At 42.7% G+C, this 24,106-nt stretch overlaps 1 protein-coding gene across 1 annotated transcript; it reads left to right on the top strand.

Moving 5' to 3' along the window:
- The first annotated feature begins 116 nt into the window (after positions 1–116).
- Positions 117–23,653, top strand: KPNA6 (karyopherin subunit alpha 6). The gene is made up of 14 exons (XM_036397239.2): positions 117–164; positions 10,367–10,476; positions 11,768–11,863; positions 12,951–13,050; positions 13,329–13,423; positions 14,960–15,091; positions 15,264–15,352; positions 16,847–16,946; positions 17,725–17,888; positions 18,515–18,593; positions 18,684–18,809; positions 19,318–19,445; positions 20,283–20,461; positions 22,084–23,653. The coding sequence occupies exons 1-14, from the start codon at positions 161–163 to the stop codon at positions 22,266–22,268; spliced, it is 1,587 nt and encodes a 528-aa protein (XP_036253132.1). The 5' UTR covers positions 117–160; the 3' UTR covers positions 22,269–23,653.
- Positions 23,654–24,106: the final 453 nt, after the last annotated feature.

Genomic DNA, 24,106 nt, shown 5'->3' with positions numbered 1-24,106 from the left:
TTCCATCCCCGCTCGCTGGGGGCGCCCTAGCACCGCCCCCGCCGCTCTCCGCGCGCACAGGTTTGGCCCCAAGCGGCCGCCGTCCGGCCCGCGCCCCGCCCGCCGCCGCCATATTTTGGCCGCCGCCGCCACCACCGGAGCCGCCGCCGCAGCCGCCGCGATGGGTGAGGGCCCTAAGGGGCGGGCGCGGCCCGGGGGAGCTCCGGGCACGGCCGAGGGCGTGGGGTGCAGCCGGAGAAGCCGTCCCGAGGCCGGGCAGCGCTCACAGCCCGTTCCGCACCGCGCTGCCGCCGCCCTCGCCTTTCACCGGCGTCCCGGGCGCTGCCGGGGCTGAAAGTGGCGGAGCCGGCGCGGCCGCTGAGTCATCCCGGGGCCGCTCCTGGGGGCGGGGGGGTCTTTGGGGCTCTCGGTGAGGGTGGCCCGGGGGTTGTGACCGCTTTGGGCAGCGCCGACAGCGCCTTTGGGGAGCTCCGGGTGGGGCGGGAGCTGCGGGGGGTGTTCAGGGTGGGATACCCCGGGTTTGGGGGTACCGGAGTGGGATACGCCGGGTTTGGGGGTGCCAGGGCTGTAAGAACTCGAGTTTGGGCATGCCAGGGTGGAATACGCCGGGTTTGGGGATGTTTAGGGTGCGATACCCCGGGTTTGGGGGTGCCAGGGCTGTAAGAACCCGAGTTTGCTGGTGCCAGGGTGGGATACCCCGGGTTTGGGGGTACCAGGGCTCCAGTGTCCAGCTTTGGGGTGTGAGAGCTGTAAGAGCCCGGTTTTGGGGTGTCACTGTTTCACTTTGGGGTATTTGGGGTCTCACCTGGCTCTCAGATCCCTGCTCTGTTTAAATTCTCCCCCAGTGCTGGAGTTCAGTTCTGAGCTCCCCCAGAGCTCGGGGCTCAGGGCAGAACCCCACAAACCTCTCCTGGGTTCTGGTAACCCAGAGGGGCTTTGGGTGTTGGGATTTTTATTAAAATCCATCCTGAGCCCTCAGTGCCACCGTGGGTGTCCCTGTGCCACCGTGGGTGACACCACACTGCTAGGGAGCAATGGCATCTGTTACGGGCAGGTCTCTGTCCCCTGCAAATAAATCCCTGCTCTGTTTCCTCTTCAAAAAAAGTGTTTTAATTCCAGCAGCTTTTAGTTTTGATGTGCCTGATGTGGGAGGTCCCAGCTCAAGGAGGAATGGTGGATTTTATTTTATTTATTTTTATTTTTTTAAGATTCCTGTGAGGCTCTTCTGGAAATAAAGATTAAAATGTTTCCATTTTCCACCTGCAATGTTGTCTTTTAACCAGAGCTCCTTCAGAAGCTTAATGGCTTTAAAGTGGCAAGGTTAGATTGGATATTGGGAAGAAATTTTTCTCTGTGAGGGGCTGGGATGGATTTCCCAGAGAAGCTGTGGCTGGAATTATCCCAGGCCAGGTTGGAGCAGCCTGGGACAGTGGAAAATGTCCTTGCCCATGGCAGGGGTGGCACTGGATGAGTTTTCAGCTCCTTCCAAACCAGGGAAGCTTCACAAATGCTCTGTAATCATTTTAAAATGATCATTTAAAATGATCTTGCTTGTCAGGATCTCACCAGGAACTTTTCTTCCCCCTCCAAACCCTCCTGTGGTGCTCTAGGAGAAGTCAGTGACCAGGTCTGTGTGTGGCTGCTGCCCTGGACAGCTTGGAAAAATTCAGATGTAAAACCTGGAGTGGCAGCTCTGAGGAGAAAAATGTCCTGGGGCCTGCTAGGAATGTCTGGAAATTCTTGGGGCAGTTTTATGTGGAGCTGAGAATTTCGGTTTTATGTTTTGTGTGGAGCTGAGAACTTTGTGCACAGGAGCTTCCCCACCCCATAAGAGTTGAATCTCCCCCTTGTTTTAATTATCCTCATGTAACTTTATTATTTTTTTTAAACAAGCTAAGGCTGGGTTTTTTTTTTTCATTATTTTAAGTTAATGATATTGCTGGAAATTGTCATCAGTTCATTCCTTGTTTGCCATGCAAATGAGCCCTTTAAATGCCTTTTTTAGTGCTGTTTAACCCATGGAGCAGCGTTAATGCTCAATTCTCAATAAAACCCCCGTGGCTGATGAATTTAACAGTTAATTGGCTGCTCTGCTCTGTTTGCTTTAGTTCAGCAGAGCAAACATGAACTTTGTCAAGGGGGAGAGTTTGATCATTAAAATCCTGCGAGAGTGAAAGTCCTGATTCCTTCAGGCTTTCAGTCCTGCTGAGCTCCAGGTAAATCTGCTCAGCAAATCACACACTCCTGCTTGTTGCTGAGGCAGAGCACATGTTGGAAGGGATGGATTTCCTGGAATTTCGTATTTCTCTGTAATTATCTCTGGTTGGTTTTAATCTGGAGCTCTGCTGGCTCGAGTTTGAGTGGATGAAGTTGTTCCCTGTTTTAGGGACTGTTCTCAGCTCACACCTGTGCTTGATCTGTCCATTTTTGAGGGAAATCTGGATGGACAAACCAGCTTGGAGAGAACTTGAAACCCTCAAATTTGGGGATGAAAAGATTAAATCAGGAGTAGGAAGCTTTGAGAACTGGACTGAGCAGTTGCTGGGTTCCTTTTCCAGCAGGGCAGGGATATTCCAAAAAGATTCCTAATTTTGTTTTAACCCTGGGACACGAACCAGCTTGAAGAGAATTTAAAGCCCTCAAATTTTGGGATGAAAAGATTAAATCAGGGGTAGGGAAGCTTTGAGAACTGAACTGAGGAGTTACTGGGTTCTTTTTCCAGCAGGACAGGGATATTCCAAAAATATTCCTAATCTTATTGTAAACGTGGGATACAAACCAGCTTGGAGAGAACTTAAAGCCCTCAAATTTTGGGATGAAAAGATAAATCAGGAGTAGGAAACATTGAGAACTGGACTGAGGAGTTGCTGGGTTCCTTTTCCAGCAGGGCAGGGACATTCCAAAAGGATTCCTGTGATCATTTAAAATGATCTTGCTTGTCAGGATCTCACCAGGATCCTTATAATAATATCCTAACTTAATAATATATATTAGATATATACAATAATATATCCTAATAATCTTGCTTTAACCCTAGGACACGAACCAGAGTGAAGAGAATTTAAAGCCCTCAAATTTTGGGATGAAAAGATAAATCAGGAGTAGGAATCTTTGAGAACTGGCCTGAGCAGTGCTGGGTTCCTTTTTCCAGCAGGGCAGGGACATTCCAAAAGGGTTCCTGTGATCATTTTGAAATGATCATTTAAAATGATCTTGCTTGTCAGGATCCTTTTAATAACATATCCTAATATAATAATATCTAGTAGATATATATATATATATATAATAATATATCCTAATAATTTTGTTTTAACCCTGAGCAACAAACCAGCTTGAAGAGAACTTAAAGCCCTCAAGAAAAGATAAATCAGGAGTAGGAAGCTTTGAGAACTGGACTGAGCAGTGCTGGGTTCCTTTTCCAGCAGGGCAGGGATATTCCAAAAGGGTTCCTGTGATCATTTTGAAATGATCATTTAAAATGATCTTGCTTGTCAGGATCCTTTTAATAACATATCCTAATATAATAATATCTAGTAGATATATATATATATATATAATAATATATCCTAATAATCTTGTTTTAACCCTGAGCAACGAACCAGCTTGAAGAGAGCTTAAAACCCTTAAATTTTGGGATGAAAAAATCCAATTAGGGGTAGGAATCTTTGAGAACTGGACTGAGGAGTGCTGGGTTAGCAGGGCAGGGACATTCCAAAGGGATTCCTGATCTTGTTTTAACCCTGGGGCACGAACCAGAGTGAAGAGAACTGAAAACCCTCAGGTGTTGGGATGGACTGAGCAGTTGCTGGGTTCCTTTTTCCAGCAGCTCGGGGACATTCCAAAAAGATTCCTGGTTTTGTTTTAGCCCTGGCACACGAGCAGCAGACTCTGCCTGCCACTGAACTTTCCCCAAAGAGAATTTTCTGCCTGTCCCTTCCCCCTGTGAGCGCTGCACATTCCAGGCTGATATCACATCCCTGCCTGCCAGGGCTTATTGGACAGGAATTTTTATTTATTTTTTGTGTGTAGCTGTTCTGTTTAGCTTCATTTGTTGTGTCTTCTGAGCAGACAAAGTGAATTTTTTTCCTTTAATTTTTTTTTTTTCTACTAATAACTACTTATGTAGTTATTCACATTCAATAATATTTATGTAGTTATTTGATTTGGATTTAAGTAGTAAATGGGTTAGTTTGGGGTTATTTGACAGGATTTTTCTTGTGTAGCTGTTCTCCTGTTGAGCTTCGTTTGTTGTGTCTTCTGAGCAAACAAAGTGAATTTTTTTCCTTCTATTAATTCACTGCAAAACTATTGGTGACAGCAGAAAAAAGTGATTTTGAGTGATTTCTGCCAGCAGCTCAGAGCTGTTCTTCTACACATGAATTCAGCTATTTTTATAGAGTTATTCATTTGATTTGGATTTAAGTAGTAAATGGGTTAGTTGGGGTTATTTGACAGGATTTTTTTTGTTGTGTCTTCTGAGCAAACAAAGTGAATTTTTTTCCTTTTATTTTTTTCTATTAATTCACTGCAAAACTATCACTGACAGTTTTAAAAAAAGTGATTTTGAGTGATTTCTGCCAGCAGCTCAGAGCTGTTCTTTTACACATGAATTCAGCTATTTTGATGGAGTTATTCATTTGATTTGGATTTAAGTAGTCCAGATGATTTAGTCTTTTTTTTGTAGGGTTTGAATTCACTTAATAAAGTTGTCCTGGACACATTTTTCTTTCTAGAAGAGTCCTCTGGAGTTGTTAATGATGGGAGGATCCTCTGGGATTTCAGGGAATTGGAAATAGATGAGGAATGAGGTGAAACTCAGCAGTTCACTCCATTTATTTTACTGCAATTTGTCTAAATTTGTCCAGGAATTTAAATAGTTTAAAATTTTAAAATTGATTTTAAAGTTTATTTTAATAAAATAAAATAAATTAAAGAAATAAATATATTTTAATTTATTTTACTTTATTTTAAAATAAAGTTTAAAATAAAGTTTAAAATAAATTTTAAACTTTAAAATCTAAAAAATTATATTATTTTAATAAAATAAATAAATAAATAAATTTTATTTTAAAGCTTAAAATAAAATTTTAAGCTTTTATTTTAAAACTTAAAATAAGTTGAAAATAAATTTCTCTAGGACTTTAAATAGTTTAAAATAAAGTTTAAAATAAATTTTAAACTTTAAAATTTAAAAAATTATATTATTTTAATAAAAGTAAATAAATAAATTTTATTTTATTTTAATTTAAAGCTTAAAATAAGTTGAAAATAAATTTGTCCAGGACTTTAAATCGTTTAAAATTTTAAAATTTCAAATTTATTTTAAAGTTTATTTTATTTTAATCAAATAAATAAATTAAATAAATAAATTTTATTTTATTTTAATTTAAAGCTTAAAATAAGTTGAAAATAAATTTGTCCAGGACTTTAAATAGTTTAAAATTTTAAACTTTAAAATTTATTTTAAAGTTTATTTTAATCAAATAAATAAATTAAATAAATAAATTTTATTTTATTTTAAATTTTAAATAAATAAAATTTAAATAAAAATAATAAATTTATTTATTCATTTAATATAATTTAAATAAAATAAAATAAATATTAAATAAATAAAATTTAAATAAAAATAATAAATTTATTTATTAATTTAATATAATTTAAATAAAATAAATTTAAAATGAATTTGTCCAGGAGTTTAAATTGTAAATCACCAACTTTATCCCATCCCAAGGGGAAATTTGAGTGGAAAGGTCCTTTGGAGGTCACCTGGGAGCGTCCCCATGGGGCACTACTGGGTGCTGCTGGAGTTCCTCAAGTGTATTTATTTCACTTGCATAATTCCCAGAGCAGGGAGCAGCTGCTGAGTGCTCAGAGCCACCTTGGGAAGGTTCCCTGTGGAATATTTGGAATATTCCTGGAATCTCCCCCTGGGAAGGGACACTTTGGCTCCAGGAGAGCCCGGTCAGGCCTGGCCGTGCCCTGGCCCTGACTCAGCAGCACAGAATCCTGCAGTGACTCAGCTCCAGGCCTTCAGCACCCGAAGGAAAGGTTCAAATCCAATTTTTCTTGTCTTGGAAAAAAACAAAAATAAAAAATTCCCCACCCAGGAGCATCCAGAAGCTGTTGGAGTAACAATTCTGGAATTCCGGTTTCTTGTACTTTGTGCTGCATTTACAGGGATTTCAGGGCCCTGCTGAGCCTTCCAAGTCAAAATTTCACCTCATTTTTCCTTTATTTCAAGTGGGAAATACCTTCTCACCCTCCAGTTTATGAGTGGCAGCTTGGGCTTGTATTTTTGACAGCTGGAGGAATTTTTTTACCCTCAGTGAAAACAAAATCCTGCAGTGACTCAGCTCCCAGGGCTTCAGCAGTGAAGAAAAATTTGCTTTCAACATTTTCTTGTCTTGGAAAAAAATTTAAAAAGAGGCAGGCTTGGATTCCCCAACCCAGGAGCATCCAGAAGCTGTTGGAGTAACAATTCTGGAATTCCGGTTTCCTGCTGTACTTTGTGCTGCGTTTACAGGGATTTCAGGGCCCTGCTGAGCCTTCCAAGTCAAAATTTCACCTCATTTTTCCTTTATTTCAAGTGGGAAATACCTTCTCATCCTCCAGTTTATGGATGGGGCAGCTTGGAATTGTAATGCTTTGACAGCTGCAGGAATTTTGGAAATTTTTACCCTCAGTGAGGACAAGCCTGCAGTGACAGCTCCCAGGGCCTCAGCAGCAGTGAAGAAAAGGTTGAAAGCAAATTTTTCTTGTCCTGCAAAAAAATTTAAAAAGAATCAGACTTGGATTTCCCCCCTCAGGAGCATCCAGAAGGTGTTGGAGTAACAATTCTGGAATTCCGGTTTCTTGTACTTTGTGCTACGTTTACAGGGATTTGAGGGCCCTGCTGAGCCTTCCAAGTCAAAATTTCACCTCATTTTTCCTTTATTTCAAGTGGGAAATGCCTTCTCACCCTCCAGTTTATGAGTGGCAGCTTGGGCTTGTATTTTTGACAGCTGGAGGAATTTTTTTACCCTCAGTGAAAACAAAATCCTGCAGTGACTCAGCTCCCAGGGCTTCAGCAGTGAAGAAAAATTTGCTTTCAACATTTTCTTGTCTTGGAAAAAAATTTAAAAAGAGGCAGGCTTGGATTCCCCAACCCAGGAGCATCCAGAAGCTGTTGCAGTAACAATTCTGGAATTCCGGTTTCTTGTTGTACTTTGTGCTGCATTTACAGGGATTTCAGGGCCCTGCTGAGCCTTCCAAGTCAAAATTTCACCTCATTTTTCCTTTATTTCAAGTGGGAAATACCTTCTTACCCTCCAGTTTATGAGTGGGGCAGCTTGGAATTGTAATGCTTTGACAGCTGCAGGAATTTTTTACCCTCAGTGAAAGCAAGAGGGGCCAAATTCCTTCCAGCTCCTGAGGGAGTTTCCTTTGCACAGGAAATTGGGAAAGTTCAGTTTCATCCTTAAGTTTCAGCAAATACTGATTTTTTAAAAAAATTATTTTAAATCTATTAATTAATTAATTTTAAAATTTAATTTATTTTAATTTTTATTTATTTAATTTATTTTTAAAATTTATTTATTATTTTTTATTTAATTAATTAATTTTAAAATTTTAATTAATTTATTTATAAAATTTATTTTATTATCTATTAATTTATTTTAAAATTTATTCTAAATTTATTTTTATTTAACGTATTTATTTTAAAATTTATTTAATTATTATTTAATTTATTTATTACTAAAATTTAATTTATTATTAAATGTATTCATTTATTTATATTTTATTTCTTTCATTAATTTATTAATTTTTAAATTTAATTTTTTTTTTTTTTAATTTTTTTGCTGGAGCTATGAATGAAGTGCACTAATCCAGGGAGCCACAAAAGGCACAGCTTGGGGAACTGTGGGATTCCCAAAGCAGAAGCGATGTTTTGTCCAAGCTTTTGGATCAGAACTTTTTAAATTTAATTAAATCTTGGAAGATTTGTTGTTTTCTTGAGTGAAATCTCTGAGTTCAGTGCCCACTGGCACTTCTTCTGTAAAAGCAAATCTCTCCAGAATAAAGTGAAAATCTGTGACTGGAATCTCTTCCTTAGGAGCAGCAGTTTATATATATATATATATATATATATATATATATATATAATTTATTTATTTATTTATTTATTTATAATAATTTAAATATAATATATAAATAAAATTTTAATTATAAATTATAAAATATAAACAACACAAATATAAATACTATAAATATAATTTTAATATTTGTGTATAATAAATACATATAAATATATAAATATGAATATAAAAATATATTTATATATAAATATATATGGGTTTATATATTTATATATAATAAATATATATGTATTTATTCCCTATTCCTGAGAGCCCAGTGCTCCCAGATCCTGATTAATGGGTTTGGGGATATTCCCACAGATGGAATTGGAGTTTAAATGAACTGAGTATTTGGTACTGAAATATTCCAAACACAGAATTTTTCCTGCTGTGTTTCATTCCGTGGCTTTGGTCCTGCTGCAGCCCAGAGCTCCCTGGGAGCTCCTGATCCTGCATTTCTCCCACCCTATAAAACCCTAAAGTTGCCATGGAAATGGGCTGGAATGTCCCAAATCAGCATTCTCCTGCCAAAAGATGATGGGCTGGGAGGAAAAAAAAAAAACAAAAAAACCCCCAAAAATCAATGGGAATCATCTGCAGGGCTAAACTGTGGGATAAAAACCAGGGAATTTTGTTACAGCAGCCCTGAAGAATTCTCTTTGGGGTTTCCCTGCAGGGTGAGAATTATGGGTGCTCTGGGACAGAAAATAAAATCCCTTAAGGGAGGAGGTGCTGAGTGTCCCTGGGTCTGGCCCAGCTGGGCTGGAGCAGCTGAGCTGTCCTGAGTCCCTGGGCTATTCATGGCACTCCTGGGCATCCTCGCTTCTCCTTCCTCCTCCTCCTCCTCCTCCTCCTCCAAACCACCTTTTAACTGGAGGCTTTGCTTTCCAAAAGGAGGATGAAATCCTTAATTTGTTTGGAGAATTAAGCTGTCGATTCCGGCTCTCCCCTGTGGCTGCGTGAGGCACAATGGGGTGGAAATACAAATAAAAACCTAACAGTGCTGCTTCAGTAGATTTTCTGAATGAAAATTGACACCTGGCTGTTGTATGGTCAGATATAAACCCCTAAAGTCTGTAGATTTCTCTCTTTTTTTGGTGTCTTTTTAGCTGGTTTTGGGAAATCACAGAACTGAAAGTATTTTGTTTCCTCTCCCGTTAAAATATTAATTTTTTTCCAGTTGTTTTCTCTCTCCTTAGTAATGAAAAGCTGGATATTTGTATTTAGTTGATGTTTTTTCTTGGGTTGGATGTGGACTTTTGGTTCTGACACTTCTGCAGTTGATCTTGGAAGGGCTCCAGAGTGGCTGGAGGTTGTTGATAAGTGAGGCTGAAACTTTCTGTGAGCCACGAAATGAGGAGGAGATAAAACTGCAAACTTCCTCCCTGCAGCTGGGAAAAAAAAAAAAAAAACCCACAAAAATACTGCTTTTCAAATGAGTTCTGAAGGAGTGACTCGGTCCAGGGCTAGTTGAGCCTCTGAGGTTTGTCCTGAGGAAGGCACAAATGTGCAAATAATGTCAGAAATGAGAGAGTTTGGGGAATTCCTGCCCTGCTGGGGCAGTCAGGGGCTGCCGTCCTCAGTTACAGCTTGGCCCTGGCTGCCTTCAGCTGTGCCAGACGTTGGAGTGTCCCTTCCCTGGCAGGGAGGGAGCAAAAACAAACTGGGAGGGAAATTGTGTAGGAATTGGGTTGGAATTGCTGCATTTTTCAGAAGTGGGAGCAAACACAAACTGGGAGGGAAATTGTGTAGGAATCAGGTTGGAATTGCTGCATTTTTCAGAAGTGGGAGCAAACACAAACTGGGAGGGAAATTGTGTAGGAATCAGGTTGGAATTGCTGCATTTTTCAGAAGTGGGAGCAAACACAAACTGGGAGGGAAATTGTGTAGGAATCGGGATGGAATTGCTGCATTTTTCAGAAGTGGGAGCAAACACAAACTGGGAGGGAAATTGTGTAGGAATCAGGTTGGAATTGCTGCATTTTTCAGAAGTGGGTCAGGTCCTGCACACCTGGTGGGACACAGGGCCTGTGCCTCACTGCAGCTCTGCTCTGGTGTTATAAACTCCATTCCTTGCTCCCTGGGAATAAATATCTGGGAAAAATGCTGTGCTGCTGGCAGGGAAATAGGAATTGCTGCTGAAAACCGAGGAGTAAATAAAGGTATTCCATCTGGTTATCCCATGGGAAGGACACACAGAGGCAGTGCAGGAGCCCTGGGGCAGAATTGCAGAATCCCTCCTGTTTTCACAGAAAACTATCGAATGAAGAGCTACAAGAACAAAGCCCTGAACCCCGAGGAGATGCGCAGGAGGAGGGAGGAGGAGGGGATTCAGCTGAGGAAGCAGAAACGGGAGCAGCAGGTAAATCACTCAGCTCAGCCTCACACGGCCCGGACTGGCGGAACCTCCAAGGATCCGGGCATTAAAATTTGTCTGCAATCTTTATTTTTTCTGTTCTGACTGAGATCTTGCAGGTAACTCACCTGGAGAGGCTGGGTCAGCCTTAACTGCTGCAACCTTCAAGGTTCTGTGCATTAAACTTTGTTTGCAGTCTTTATTTTTTATGTTCTGAGATCTTGCAGGTAACTCACCTGTACCAGGTTGTGTCAGTCCTAACTGCTGCAATTTTCAAGGATCTGTGCATTAAACTTTGTTTGCAGTCTTTATTTTTTCTGTTCTGACTGAGATCTTGCAGCAGGTAACTCACCTGGAGAGGCTGGGTCTGCCCAGAGTGCTGCAGTCTTCAAGGTTCTGTCAATTAAAGTTTGTTTGCAGTCTTTATTTTTTCTGTTCTGAGACCTTACAGCAAGTAACTCACCCACCTGAGCAGGCTGGGTCAGCCCAGAGTGCTGCAATCTTCAATTTTCTGTCAATTAAAGTTTGTTTGCAATCTTTATTTTTCCTGTTCTGACTGGGATCTTGTAGGGAACTCACCTGTACCAGGTTGTGTCAGCCTCAGCACAGCCCAGACTGCTGCAATCTTCAAGGTTCTGTTCATTAACATTTGTTTGCAGTCATGTTTTCTATTCTAACTGAGCTCTTGCTTTTTTCCCTTTCTTTTCTCTGGGCCCAGCTCACATGGAGAGCTTCCCAGGCGTTTTGTTCTTGGGCTACTCGAGTTGTTTTTTGCTTGGATTGGGGTTTTTTGTTTTTGTTTTTGTTTTTTTTTTCCCACAGATCTTTGATTTTAAAGGTGGGTTTTGGTTTTTTTTTTTTAGATATAATTAGTAAATGGGATTATTTCCTGGAGAAACAGGAAGAGCAAGTGAAAGCATGGCCTCAACCCTGGGTGCATTTCTTTTTTGGAAGCATGAGGTGATTCCCAAGTGATATGTCTGGAACTAAATATTTCCTTTATTAGCACCTTATCCAAGCTACCTTTTTGCCCATTTTTCCGGATTTTGGTCAAATTCTGCACTTGCCTTCCCTTGTGGCTCAGTGATTTGGACATTTGAATATCTGAGAGCAAGAATTAACCCTTATTTTGTGTGCCAGACTGTCCCTGAGAGTGCAGAGCTGACATTAATGACCCCTTTTTATTCAGGTTGCTTCAGTCCAGGAGGGATCTTGGTTGAGGAACAAGAAAATCGAGTTGTGGAGCCTGTTCATGGTTATTTTCTAATAACAATCCCTGTGTTCTGCTCCCCACCAGCTCTTCAAGAGAAGGAATGTGGAGCTGATCAGTGAGGATGACTCCATGTTTGACACTCTCCTGGTGGATTCCTATGTCACTTCCACAACGTGTGGGGTAAGGTGCCTTCAGACAGATTTCATTAATTAGATTTAATTTAATGTCATGTTTTGGGGCCCTGCAGAGATTCCCAGACAAGCTGTGGCTGCCCCATCCCTGGAATTATCCCAGATTGGATGGGGCTGGAGCACCCTGGGGTAGTGCAAGATGTCCCTGCCCTTGGACAGGAACTTGGATGATTTTTAAGCTCCTTCCAACCCAAACCATCCTGGGATTCTGTGCTTCCATGGAACTGCCAAAATCCAATGGTTTTATTCCTTTACTGTCAACAATGTTTGTGTAAGTTGGTGCAGGCAGCTGGGACAGCCACAAACCCTTGGCTAAAATGCAAAGAGGAGATTTATTCCTGAGGGGGAAATCCTATTCCTGAGGGGGAAATCCTATTCCTGAGGGGAAAATCCTATTCCTGAGGGGAAAAATCCTATTCCTGAGGGGAAAAATCCTATTCCTGAGGGGAAAAATCCTATTCCTGAGGGGAAAATCCTATTCCTGAGGGGGAAAATCCTATTCCTGAGGGGGAAATCCTATTCCTGAGGGGGAAATCCTATTCCTGAGGGGGAAATCCTATTCCTGAGGGGAAAATCCTATTCCTGAGGGGGAAATCCTATTACTGAGGGGGAAATCCTATTCCTGAGGGGGAAATCCTATTCCTGAGGGGGAAATCCTATTCCTGAGGGGAAAAATCCTATTCCTGAGGGGAAAATCCTATTCCTGAGGGGAAAATTCATTCCTGAGGGATCCAGAGGGACACCAATAGAGCCATGAGCCTTGCATAGCTCAGCCCCTGCCAGGAAATCCTCATCCCACAGCTCACTCTGATTTATCAAGGGTTATTCCCAGCTGCAAAATCCTCAAAATCCTCTTCCAGTGTCCTTTTATTCCATTTTATCCCCTCTCCTCCTCTTTTATCCCATTCCCCCCAGCACTGCAAATGTGAACTGGGGGATTTCTGCTGTGCTGGGATCCCCAGGTTTGAATCTTTGGATTTCTGGCTAAGCCCAAATTGTTGGATGTGATGTCTGTGGTGCCTGGAATAATCCCAGTCTGAAATGAAACCGTTCCTGTTTCCTCTGCCTCTTTTCAGGAGGGGTTGATCACAGGAGAGATGGTGGAAATGCTGTTCTCAGATGACCCTGACCTCCAGCTAGCAACCACTCAAAAATTCAGGAAATTACTCTCCAAAGGTAAAAATAACTCATCCCTGCCCAGCATCCAACAGAGACTTTTACAGGGATTTGTACACAAAGCTTTGCAGGTTGGGGAAAAAAAAACATCCATAATTGAGAAATGTGATCATTTTTTGTATCACTGATCATTGCCAGTTGTGATTGGTACAGAAAATAATTCTCCCAAGCTGCCCTGATGAGTTCAGCCCAATTTGAGATAATTTAATTAACACTTCAGGCTTGTTAGTCCCCTGCAGGAGACCTGTTCACTCCCTGACACTGCCTTGCTGTTTCAGAGCCAAATCCTCCAATAGATGAGGTGATAAACACTCAGGGAGTGGTGGAGAGGTTCGTGGAATTCCTGAAAAGAAGTGAAAATTGCACATTACAGGTAAAGGAAATTCTGTTATCAATTCTTCGGGGTGTGGAGCTGTTTATCCTGTGAACCCACAGGTGCTGTGAGGGGAAAATGAAATTTTGAACCCCAAAAATGTGATCTATGGGAGAAGGCAAAACTAGTCTGTAATGCTCAGGCAAAAAAAAAAATTAAATTGTAAATTGCTCTGAATTAAATTATTGGGAAAAAAAAATTAATTCTGGCAAAAAAAAATTTAATTCTGGCAAAAATCACCTAATTCAGCTGCAGCAGAAAAGAGTTTGGCCTTCCTGTAGCTGATATTTCTGCTGGGAGCTGGTGGAGCCATGGGATGAAGCTGCAGGAGGAAAATGTTTGAGGGAAAACAATCCTGGTTTCTTTGGAGGGGTTAAAGAGACTCCCATACATGGAATTTCATCCAATTTTTATGACTGCTTTCCTCTTTCTCCCTGCCTTCTGGCCCCATGGACCAAAGGGAATTCATTTCCAGGAGAGCTGGATGGAAATCTGGTTTTAAACCAAAATCAGGGAATTTCTGCTCAGCTTCCCTTGAACTCACAGCATCTTTGGGTTGTTGGATGAAATATAGAAAATTTTCTATTTTGTGTGTTCCTGCACTGGGAAATGGTTGTGGAAGAGAAATGAGGTGGTGGTGCCATCTCTTGCTCATCCTTTGTAGCTCTTTTATTGCTCAAGAAAATAAAATCCTTTGAGTGCTGAGACATTCTCCTCCTTTCTCTCCCAAAACCTTTGTAGGAGTTGTAGCCAGAATGTCATGAGAGCTGCTTTGCTGAATCAGGCTGATTTCATTCCTTTATTCTGCTGAATCAGGCTGGTTTTATTCCTTTATTTTTCAGGATCAGGCTAATTTTATTCCTTTATTTTTCTGAATCACACTGATTTTATTCCTTTATTTTTCTGGATCAAGCTGATTTTACCCCTTTATTTTTCTAAATCAAGCTGGTTTTATACCTTTCTTTTGCTGGATCAGGCTGATTTTATTCCTTTGTTTTGCTGGATCAGGCTAGTTTTATTCCAGGCTGATTTTATTCCTTTATTTTTCTGAATCACACTGATTTTATTCCTTTATTTTTCTGGATCAAGCTGATTTTACCCCTTTATTTTTCTGAATCAAGCTGGTTTTATACCTTTCTTTTGCTGGATCAGGCTGATTTTATTCCTTTATTTTTCTGAATCACACTGGTTTTATTCCTTTATTTTGCTGGCTCAGGCTGATTTTATTCCTTTATTTTTCTGAATCACACTGATTTCATTCCTTTCTTTTGCTGGATCAGGCTGGTTTTATTCCTTTATTTTTCTGAATCACACTGATTTCATTCCTTTATTTTGCTGGCTCAGGCTGATTTTATTCCTTTATTTTTCTGAATCACACTGATTTCATTCCTTTCTTTTGCTGGATCAGGCTGATTTTATTCCTTTATTTTTCTGAATCACACTGATTTCATTCCTTTCTTTTGCTGGATCAGGCTGGTTTTATTCCTTTATTTTGCTGGCTCAGGCTGATCTTATTCCCTTTATCCCTCCTTTCAGTTTGAGGCTGCCTGGGCCCTGACGAACATCGCCTCGGGCACCTCCCAACAAACCAAAATAGTCATCGAGGCTGGGGCAGTTCCCATCTTTATAGAGCTCCTAAACTCTGACTTTGAGGATGTTCAGGAGCAGGTAAGATCCCTCCTCACTTTGGGATTTTGGGGAGAACCACATATTCAAAATGCAGTGTTCAAATGGAGTGATCCCAGCTGCCTGGAGTTGCAGGAAAATCGCTTTTTCAGCACAGTGCCTGTGTTCTCCCTGTCAGAAAATGAATGCTGAAGCTGTTGCTGTTTCCTTTCAGGCTGTCTGGGCGTTGGGGAACATTGCTGGAGACAGCTCTGTGTGCAGAGATTATGTCCTGAACTGTGCCATTCTCCCTCCCTTGTTAATGTGAGTAGCCATGAGCAGCTCTGGGAGTGCCACTGTACCAGGGGGCAGGGTTGGAGCTGGGCCACGGATTGTCTGGGGATCAAACCTGCCTCAGGGGAGTGGGATTGTGTGGAGAACATTCCCTGCAGAGTCCCTGGGAATCAAACCTCTGGTTTTGAGTGAGATTTTGTGGGTAACATTCCTTACAGATTCCCTGTTAGTGTGGGATCCCTCAGAATCAATCCTCTGCCTCAGAGGAGTGGGATTGTGTGGAGAGCATTCCTTATAGATTCACTGGCAGTGTGGGATCCCTGGGAATCAAACCTCTGCCTCAGGGGAGTGGGATTGTGTGGAGAACATTCCCTACAGAGTCCCTGGGAATCAAACCTCTGGTTTTGAGTGAGATTTTGTGGAGAGCATTCCTTATAGATTCACTGGCAGTGTGGGATCCCTGGGAATCAAAACTCTGCCTCAGAGGAGTGGGATTTTGTGGAGAACATTCCCTACAGAGTCCCTGGGAATCAAAAGTCTGGTTCTCAGTGGGATTTTGTGGATAACGTTCCTCACAGATTCCCTGTCACTGTGGGATCCCTCAGAATCAAACCTCTGCCTCAGAGGAGTGGGATTGTGTGGAGAATGTTCCCTACAGAGTCCCTGGGAATCAAAACTCTGGTTTTGAGTGAGATTTTGTGGGTAACATTCCTTACAGATTCCCTGTTAGTGTGGGATCCCTGGGAATCAAAGCTCTGCCTCAGGGGAGTGGGATTGTGTGGAGAACATTCCCTGCAGAGTCCCTGGGAATCAAACCTCTGATTCTGAGTGGGATTTTGTGGAGAGCATTCCTTAGAGATTCCCTGGGAATCAAACCTCTGGTTCTGAGTGGGATTTTGTGGAGAGCATTCCTTAGAGAGTCCCTGGGAATCAAACCTCTGGTTCTGAGTGGGATTTTGTGGAGAACATTCCCTACAGAGTCCCTGGGAATCAAACCTCTGGTTCTGAGTGGGATTTTGTGGATAACGTTCCTCACAGATTCCCTGTCACTGTGGGATCCCTCAGAATCAAACCTCTGCCTCAGAGGAGTGAGATTTTTGTGGATAAAACTCCTTCATGCTGCTCTAGGGTGCTGCTCCTTGTGGAGTCACAGGGTGTCCCTCAGCTCCTGCTCTCTGTGGATTTTTGGGGTTGGAGCAGGATCAGGTCTCTCACACCACCTCCCTCAGTGGTGATAGAGTTCTGTCAGGCCTGGGCTCTTGTTGCTCAAGAATTAATCCTCTCTCCACCCTGGAAAAGTGAGGTTTTGTCCCACAAATTTGATTTTGCTGCTCCTGGTGTCAGCCTGGCTCCTCACCCCACAGGACTCTGAGCTCAGGCTGAGCAGTTTGTGTCACTTGGTTTCTGGTGATAACTGGGAGCGTTCTCCTGGGCTGAACTGGAGCTAAATATTTTTAGTTTTAATTCTTTTGGTTCCTTCTCTTCCACACCAAGGACAATAATCCCTGCTGATTCTCTCTTCAGGCTCCTCACCACGTCCACCAGGCTGACAATGACACGAAACGCTGTCTGGGCCTTGTCAAACCTGTGCAGAGGGAAGAGTCCTCCTCCTGAATTTGATAAGGTGAGAAGAAATGCCCTGATGGCAGCCAGGAGATGGGGAGACACCACTTAAGAGCTTTGCCTGGGTTATTTTGGGGTGTTGAACTCGAGGAGGGCACAGGATGAGGTTTTTCCTTCCTGCTGAGGTTTTTTTCTGCATGTTTCATTTTTCCCAACATTTCTGCTGCACCTCTCAAATGAGGGACAGGCCCAGGCTTCCCTAGAAAGTTTCTCTAAACCATTTTCTTATGAACTTTAGAATTTTGAAACTTCAGTTATGATCAACAACTACTCTGAGACCTGGTAATGATAGAAACCAGAATTCCTGAGCTGTGATATTACAGCTGTGAGCTGTGATACCTTCCCTTTCCCTGTTCAGGGGACCTAACTAAAGGTCCTGCTGCCTTTTCAGCTATCTCATCCTCCTTTGGCAACACAAAAATATTTTTAAAAAAAAGTGCAAACATGCTGATTTAAGTGAAACCTCACATATCAAAGCTGAGGAGCCTTTGGTGAGGGGTGAAACCTGAATTGAGTGTAAATATAAACCCACTTAGAAATGATTGAGGTGAACATTGAGAGTCAGAAATGGAGCAGAAGGAGCCCCTGAAGCTCAGTGTAACTCCTCAGTGTAATTTAAGTGTAGCAACCAAGCTTGAGGTGCCTTTGGAGCTGTGCAAGAAGGGATCTGTGGCCATGCAGGGCTTGACCTGAGCAGAGAGCAGGAGCAGGGGGTGTTTTCCTGCAGCTGTGGAGCTTCTGGCCTGCTGACTAACCCTGGGTGGTGGCTGTTGTTGCAGGTGTCCCCCTGCCTGCCAGTGTTGTCCCGATTGTTGTTCAACAGTGACTCTGACCTGCTGGCAGACGCGTGCTGGGCTCTGTCCTACCTGTCCGATGGTCCCAACGAGAAGATCCAGGCTGTGGTGGACTCTGGGGTGTGCAGAAGGCTGGTGGAGCTCTTAATGTGAGTGACAACCCATCTAAATCCATCTAAATCCCACCAAACGCCTCCTGCACACGGGATCCAGGCACCCCAGGAGGGTCTGGAGCAGGTTCACAGCTGGGATTTGCTGGCTTGGCTTCCTGAGCTGGAGATTTTCCAGTTCTGCTCTACACTGTGAAAAGATACCTGTGTTGGTCTCAACATCTGCCTCAAAAATTACAAATTCACTGATAAAACAAACATTATCCCTATAAATTTCTGAATTCAGCCAATTTTTGAGTGTGGGCCAACTGCCCAGACAACTGGGAAGAACTTTCTCCTTTCCCAGATTTCCTTAATGATTGCAGAGTGTTGTGTGCTCTCAAACTTCAGATGGAAGCCTGGTTACGAGGCACATCAAAACCAGTGGCTAGGAGAAATCAGCTTGGCTTTGTTTCTCCAAAACCTCTGTGGAGAAGGGGATGGAGTTGGGATGCAAAGGCTCCAACTGTGCTGCAGCTTTGTTTTCAGTGGCTTTATGCCGTGTCCTGTGTGGCAGGGGACGGGATCCTAAGGAAATCCTGCAGATGGGATCATGGGGAGGGAACATGGTGAATATCCCGGTGATCTGATGGAGCTGGGTTTGTCTCTGCCCACTTTTCCTGCAGGCACAACGATTACAAAGTGGCCTCTCCAGCTCTGAGAGCAGTTGGCAACATCGTGACAGGGGATGACATCCAGACCCAGGTGAGAGGGGAGGAGAGGAGAGGAATTCCCTGCAGGGAATGCAGTGCCTGCTACTGGTGATCTCACCTGTGCTTCCTTTTCCCCCCAAAGGTGATCCTAAACTGCTCAGCCCTGCCTTGCCTCCTCCATTTATTGAGCAGTCCCAAGGAATCCATCAGGAAAGAGGCGTGCTGGACCATATCCAACATCACAGCAGGGAACAGAGCACAAATCCAGGTACAGTCTTCTCCAGCCTGCCTGCAGTGATCCCACATTCCAATCTCAGCATTAAGGATTTGCAGCTTTTTCCTTCTCCTGACCCTCAGAGGCTGGATTGGTTCATTTCTCTTATTCTGCAGCCAAATGAGCTAAAAAATGGGGATGAAAATTAGGGAATGGCAGCAGCACATGGAGTGAACCTCACAGCCTGGATCATGGGAATTAGAGGAGATACAGCCCCTATTTGTCCATCCTCAATCCCTTGGAAGAGCTGGAGCTCCTTGAGGTTTAATTACCCTTTTCCTGACCTCCACAAGCAGAGCAGAGATCTCAGAATTCCTCCAGTGTTGCTGCAATTCCAGGGTGCTGGTTGTGGAATATCTGCTTTTCATGGGATTTGGCTGAGGAATAAACCCTTCAGCTGGGGATGTTCTTCACGTGGGGGCCATGGAAATGAAGGTTTCTTTCAGGAAGCCTTTTGGGAAGTGCTGCCAATGCCAAGGCCTCTCCTGCCCTCTCTTCCCAGGCAGTGATTGATGCCAACATTTTCCCGGTGCTGATCGAGATCCTGCAGAAGGCAGAATTCCGCACCAGGAAAGAGGCGGCCTGGGCCATCACCAACGCCACCTCAGGAGGGACCCCCGAGCAGATCAGGTATTCCTGAGCCTCTGCCTCAGCTCCTGGGAGCTTTGCCTGCAGGGGAATTGCCAGGCAAAGGAGGAATTTGGAGGGATTCCAGAGAGTAACTGAGCCAGGCAGAGCTGGGGTGTAATTTGTGATTGATTTCCTTCTGGATGGGGATAATTTAATCCCAAATATCTTCCATCCTTCTTTGGGTAGTTGAGGCTAAATGTCCAAATTTATTGACAGATAAAATTCCAGTGTGGACTTAAATGAGCAGCACCTGGATTTCAGAAGTGGCAGTGTAGGGTAGTTGAGGCTAAATATCCAAATTTAATGACAGATTAAATTCCAGTGTGGAGTTAAATTGAGCAGCACCTGGATTTCAGAAGTGGCAGTAGGGTAGTTGAGGTGGTTGAGGCTTTGGGTAGTTGAGGCTAAATGTCCGAATTTAATGACAGATTAAATTCCAGTGTGGAGTTAATTGAGCAGCACCTGGATTTCAGAAGGGGTTAGGTGAGGCTAAATGTTCAAATTTAATGACAGATTAAATTCCAGTGTGGAGTTAATTGAGCAGCACCTGGATTTCAGAAGGCGTTAGGTGAGGCTAAATGTCCGAATTTAATGACAGATAAAATTCCAGTGTGGAGTTAATTGAGCAGCACCTGGATTTCAGAAGTGGCTCCTTTCCTTAAAAAAACCAAAAATTCAGAAAATAGGGTTGCATGCAATGCAAATAAATGGATCAAAATTAACCTTGCAGAGCAGTGAATGTGTATTTTAAGGTAAATTTCTGGATTTTAGTTGGACTCATCTCCTTTGCTTTCCCATGGAGCAGGCAGTGATGCTGGTGCTGCTCTCTCCCTGCAGGTACCTGGTGAATTTGGGTTGTATCAAGCCCCTGTGTGACCTGCTGACTGTCATGGACTCCAAGATTGTCCTGGTGGCACTGAACGGGCTGGAGAACATCCTGAGGCTGGGAGAGCAGGAAGCCAACCAGAGTGGGACTGGGATCAACCCCTACTGCAGCCTGATTGAGGAGGCCTATGGTACGTGGGGCCTTGGGCACTGCAGGTGCTTTTCTGCTCTGTCCAAGGGCTTTTTGTATTCCAAAGTAGCCAATATTTGTTCCAAAATCTTCTCAAACTCATTTCGTGGGTGATGAGAAGATACTTGGAAGTAAAAACTCTGACCTGGAGTCCAAGCTGGAAATCGTGGCTTGCACCAGGTGGGAATATGAACCAGAAATGAGCTGAGCTAAGGAAAAAGTGACAGTTCTGGCTCTAAAATTGCTCTGAATCTACCCAGATTTACGCTTTAAACCCAGGGAGACTTTGCTTTTCCCTGGAGTGACTTAATTTGGCGCTGATGGATTTATTTTTTTATTGGTCCTGCTCTGGATGCTTCGAGGAGGAACAAGTTCCTATTTTGGTCTGAAGCTCCCTGTGGGCTGGCAGTGGCTGCTTTGCCCTCTCATTACTCTGAGTGTCCTGATTCTCCCTGGAAGGACAATTCCTGGAATTCCTGAGGGTGCAGTGTGCATGGATGTTTGCTGTGCTCACTGCACTCAGCTGGGGCAGCTGGAGGCTCCTGGGACCTGCTCCTGTAGCTACCAAATCCCTCATCTCTAATCCCACTGGAATTTGGGACCATCCTGCAGCTGGGAGCACATCTGGATGGGCTAAACCTGAGATCCAGAGCTTTGGCACAGCTGGGTTTGTGTGGTTGTGCTCACAGGGGTCCCAAGATGAGGGAAGAGATGAGACTCTTGACTCCATGTTTCAGAAGGCTGATTTATTGTTTTATTATAAATATAATATTCTATCTATATAATAACTTAAGAAATAATATATATAAATTATATCTTTACATAGAAATATATTTTTATATAAATAAATATAAAAATTTATAAATAATAATTATGTGTAATATTATATATAATTTATCTTAATAAATAATATATAAATATATTTATATAGAAATATATGTTTATGAAATTTATAAATAATAATTCTATATTATATATCATATATCTTAAGAAATAATAGATATAAATTATATATATTTTTATATAAATATATTTATGTATAAATAAATATTTATATATTTATATACCTATATATAAGTATTTATAAAAATTATATATCTATATATAAATATGATTTTTATATGTTTTTATTAATATATTATATATGGAATATTATACTTACTAAATATATATTATATGTATTTATATATATATATATATATATATATATATATATATATATAAAAATATAATATATTAAGGGAAAATGATATATTAAAACTACACTAAAAGAATAGAAGTGAGGATTTCATTAGAAGGAAAGGAATGGAATGAAATTATAATAAAATCTTGTGACTGATCAGAGAGTCCAAGCCAGCTGGGCTGTGATTGGCCATTAATTAGAAACAACCACATGAGACCAATCAAAGATGCACCTTTTGCATTCCACAGCAGCAGATAATTATTGTTTACATTTAATTTCTGAGGCTTCTCAGGAGAAAAAGATCTCAGCAAAAAAGATTTTCCATAAAATACCATAGGGCCAGGTTTGGCTCTGTGGATTTGTTCTGCTCACAGAATTCTTTAGAGGACAGAGAGTGAATTTCTGCCTTTCATCCCATTCCACTTTCTTTTCTTCCAAAGGTTTGGATAAGATAGAATTCCTCCAGAGCCACGAGAACCAGGAGATCTACCAGAAAGCCTTTGATTTGATCGAGCACTACTTTGGGGTGGAGGAGGACGCAGCGGTGGCTCCGCAGGTGGACGAGAACCAGCAGCAATACATCTTCCAGCAAGCTGAGGCTCCCATGGAAGGCTTCCAGCTATAATCCTGGGGGAAAAAACTCAACAAAACCCCCCAAAAAACCCACCACAAACTCTCTGGAAAGTTTGGGAGAGCAGCTGCTGGTCCTGGCTGGGAAGGTTTGGACACCCACTGCACCTGTTTAGGAAAACTGCAAATACCAAGAGCTCCTGGAGAGAAGGGGAATTTCTGCTCCTGGTTCCTTTGGGTGCTGCTCACCTTGGCTTTGGAGGCAGGAAGGACACTGAGGTGACAGGTGACACCTCTTGGTGGCTTCTTCTTTGTGGTGGTGTCTCCCCAGTGCAGTTTTTACCTCGTTGGGTGAGGACACAGAGAGGAGGGAGCTGTTCTGGCCACAGTAATTCTGCAAAACCTGGCTTGATCTATTTAAATTTTCTTTTTTTTTTTCTTTTTTTTTCTTTTTTTTTTCTTTTTTTTTTTTTTGCACATGTTACTCTTTATTAAAGACTCTTTAATATGCCAAGAGCAAAAATTTAGCCCTGGCCTTCCTCCTTCAGGTGGACAGTCCTGGTGAAGCTAGGACCAGTTCCCTGATGAAAAATACTGAAAATGGACAGAAAAAATGAGAAGTTCTCTCACTGCTGGGAAGTTAATTTTTTTCTGCTGCTTCCCTTTGTCTAGATTTTTGTTTTGTTTTTTGTTTTTGTTTTGGTTTTTTTGGTTTGTTTTTTTTTTTTTTTTTTTTTTTTTTTGAAGAACTGCTAGTGGTATTTCCAAGGATTAAAAACAAAACAAAAAAAAAAAAAAAAGCAAAAGTAAAAAGCAACAAGAGCCCAAAGATGGGAACTGGGGTGGATTTTTTTGGAGCAGGAAGCACAGCTGCTGTTGCACAGGTTTGGTTTGCATTGTACTGACTGATCTGAGAGCTCTGAAATGCTGAAACCCACCTTCATCTTTACTTGAAATACTTTATTTGCCATGAGAAACATGGGCTGAATTCTGGGTTTTTCCTGCCTTGGGGTGGTTTGGGGTGGAGGAAGATTTGGCTCCACCTGCCAGCGGTGATGGGAGCTCCAGCAGCACCAGGTTTTCAGGTTTACCTCCTGCTCACAGTCAGATAAATGCACATTTTACTTCCAAAACCAACAAATCTCTGTATTTTTTATATTATAGATAGGGAGATATTTGTCTAATTGGGCCACAGAGAAAACTCTATATGAAATTTCTGTGATTGCTGTACATGAGCACTGTGAGGCAGGCACACCTGCAAACCCCCGGGCTCGGGGCTGCCCCGCCGCTCCTCCCGCGGTGCTCACGGAGCTCCCCGAGCCCCCGCGGCGCTTTTTGGGCCACTTTGCCACGATTTCGGTCAAAGCAGAGGAGCAAACCCCGGTTCTGGGGTGTCCCTTGTTGTGGAACGAATAAACTGCACCTGTGCAGGTGTCCGGCTGTGCTGTGCTGGGGGTACCGGGGGTGATCGGTGACCTTGGGAGGGGTTCCCGGTGCCCGGTAACGGCGGGGGCGCGCGGGGCATGCTGGGAGTTGTGGTCTCGGGGTGGGCACGCACAGGGCATGCTGGGAGTTGTAGGCCACGCTTTTCCCTCCTCCTCCACTCCCTTCCCTTCTTCCCCCTCCTTCCTCCTCATCTCCTTTTTCTTCCAGAGGAGCAGGGCGGGAATTGTTGTCCTCAGGGATGCGCCAGGCATGCTGGGAGTTGTAGGCCACAGTCTCCCTTCTCATCCTCTTCTTTCCCAACCGCGGGGCATGACGGTAGTTGTAGGATACAGTTTCTTTCCCTCTTCCCTTCCTCCTCATCCTCTTCGAGCCCTACAGAGCTGGAGTTCCTGTGGTGGGCCCCGCGCTGAGCATGCCGGGAGCTGTAGTTCCTGTGGCCGCTCTCTC

This window comes from Molothrus ater, chromosome 24, assembly GCF_012460135.2.
Source record: "Molothrus ater isolate BHLD 08-10-18 breed brown headed cowbird chromosome 24, BPBGC_Mater_1.1, whole genome shotgun sequence".
In the NCBI taxonomy this organism is placed as follows: Eukaryota; Metazoa; Chordata; class Aves; order Passeriformes; family Icteridae; genus Molothrus; species Molothrus ater.
This window is presented reverse-complemented; position numbering and strand designations above follow the sequence as displayed.

Bases quoted from the DNA above. Each gene is read 5' to 3' on its own strand.
- KPNA6 (XM_036397239.2), top strand. The intron at 15,092-15,263 runs GTAAGATCCCTC...GTTTCCTTTCAG, and splicing joins TTGAGGATGTTCAGGAGCAG to GCTGTCTGGGCGTTGGGGAA. The intron at 18,594-18,683 runs GTGAGAGGGGAG...TTCCCCCCAAAG, and splicing joins GGGATGACATCCAGACCCAG to GTGATCCTAAACTGCTCAGC.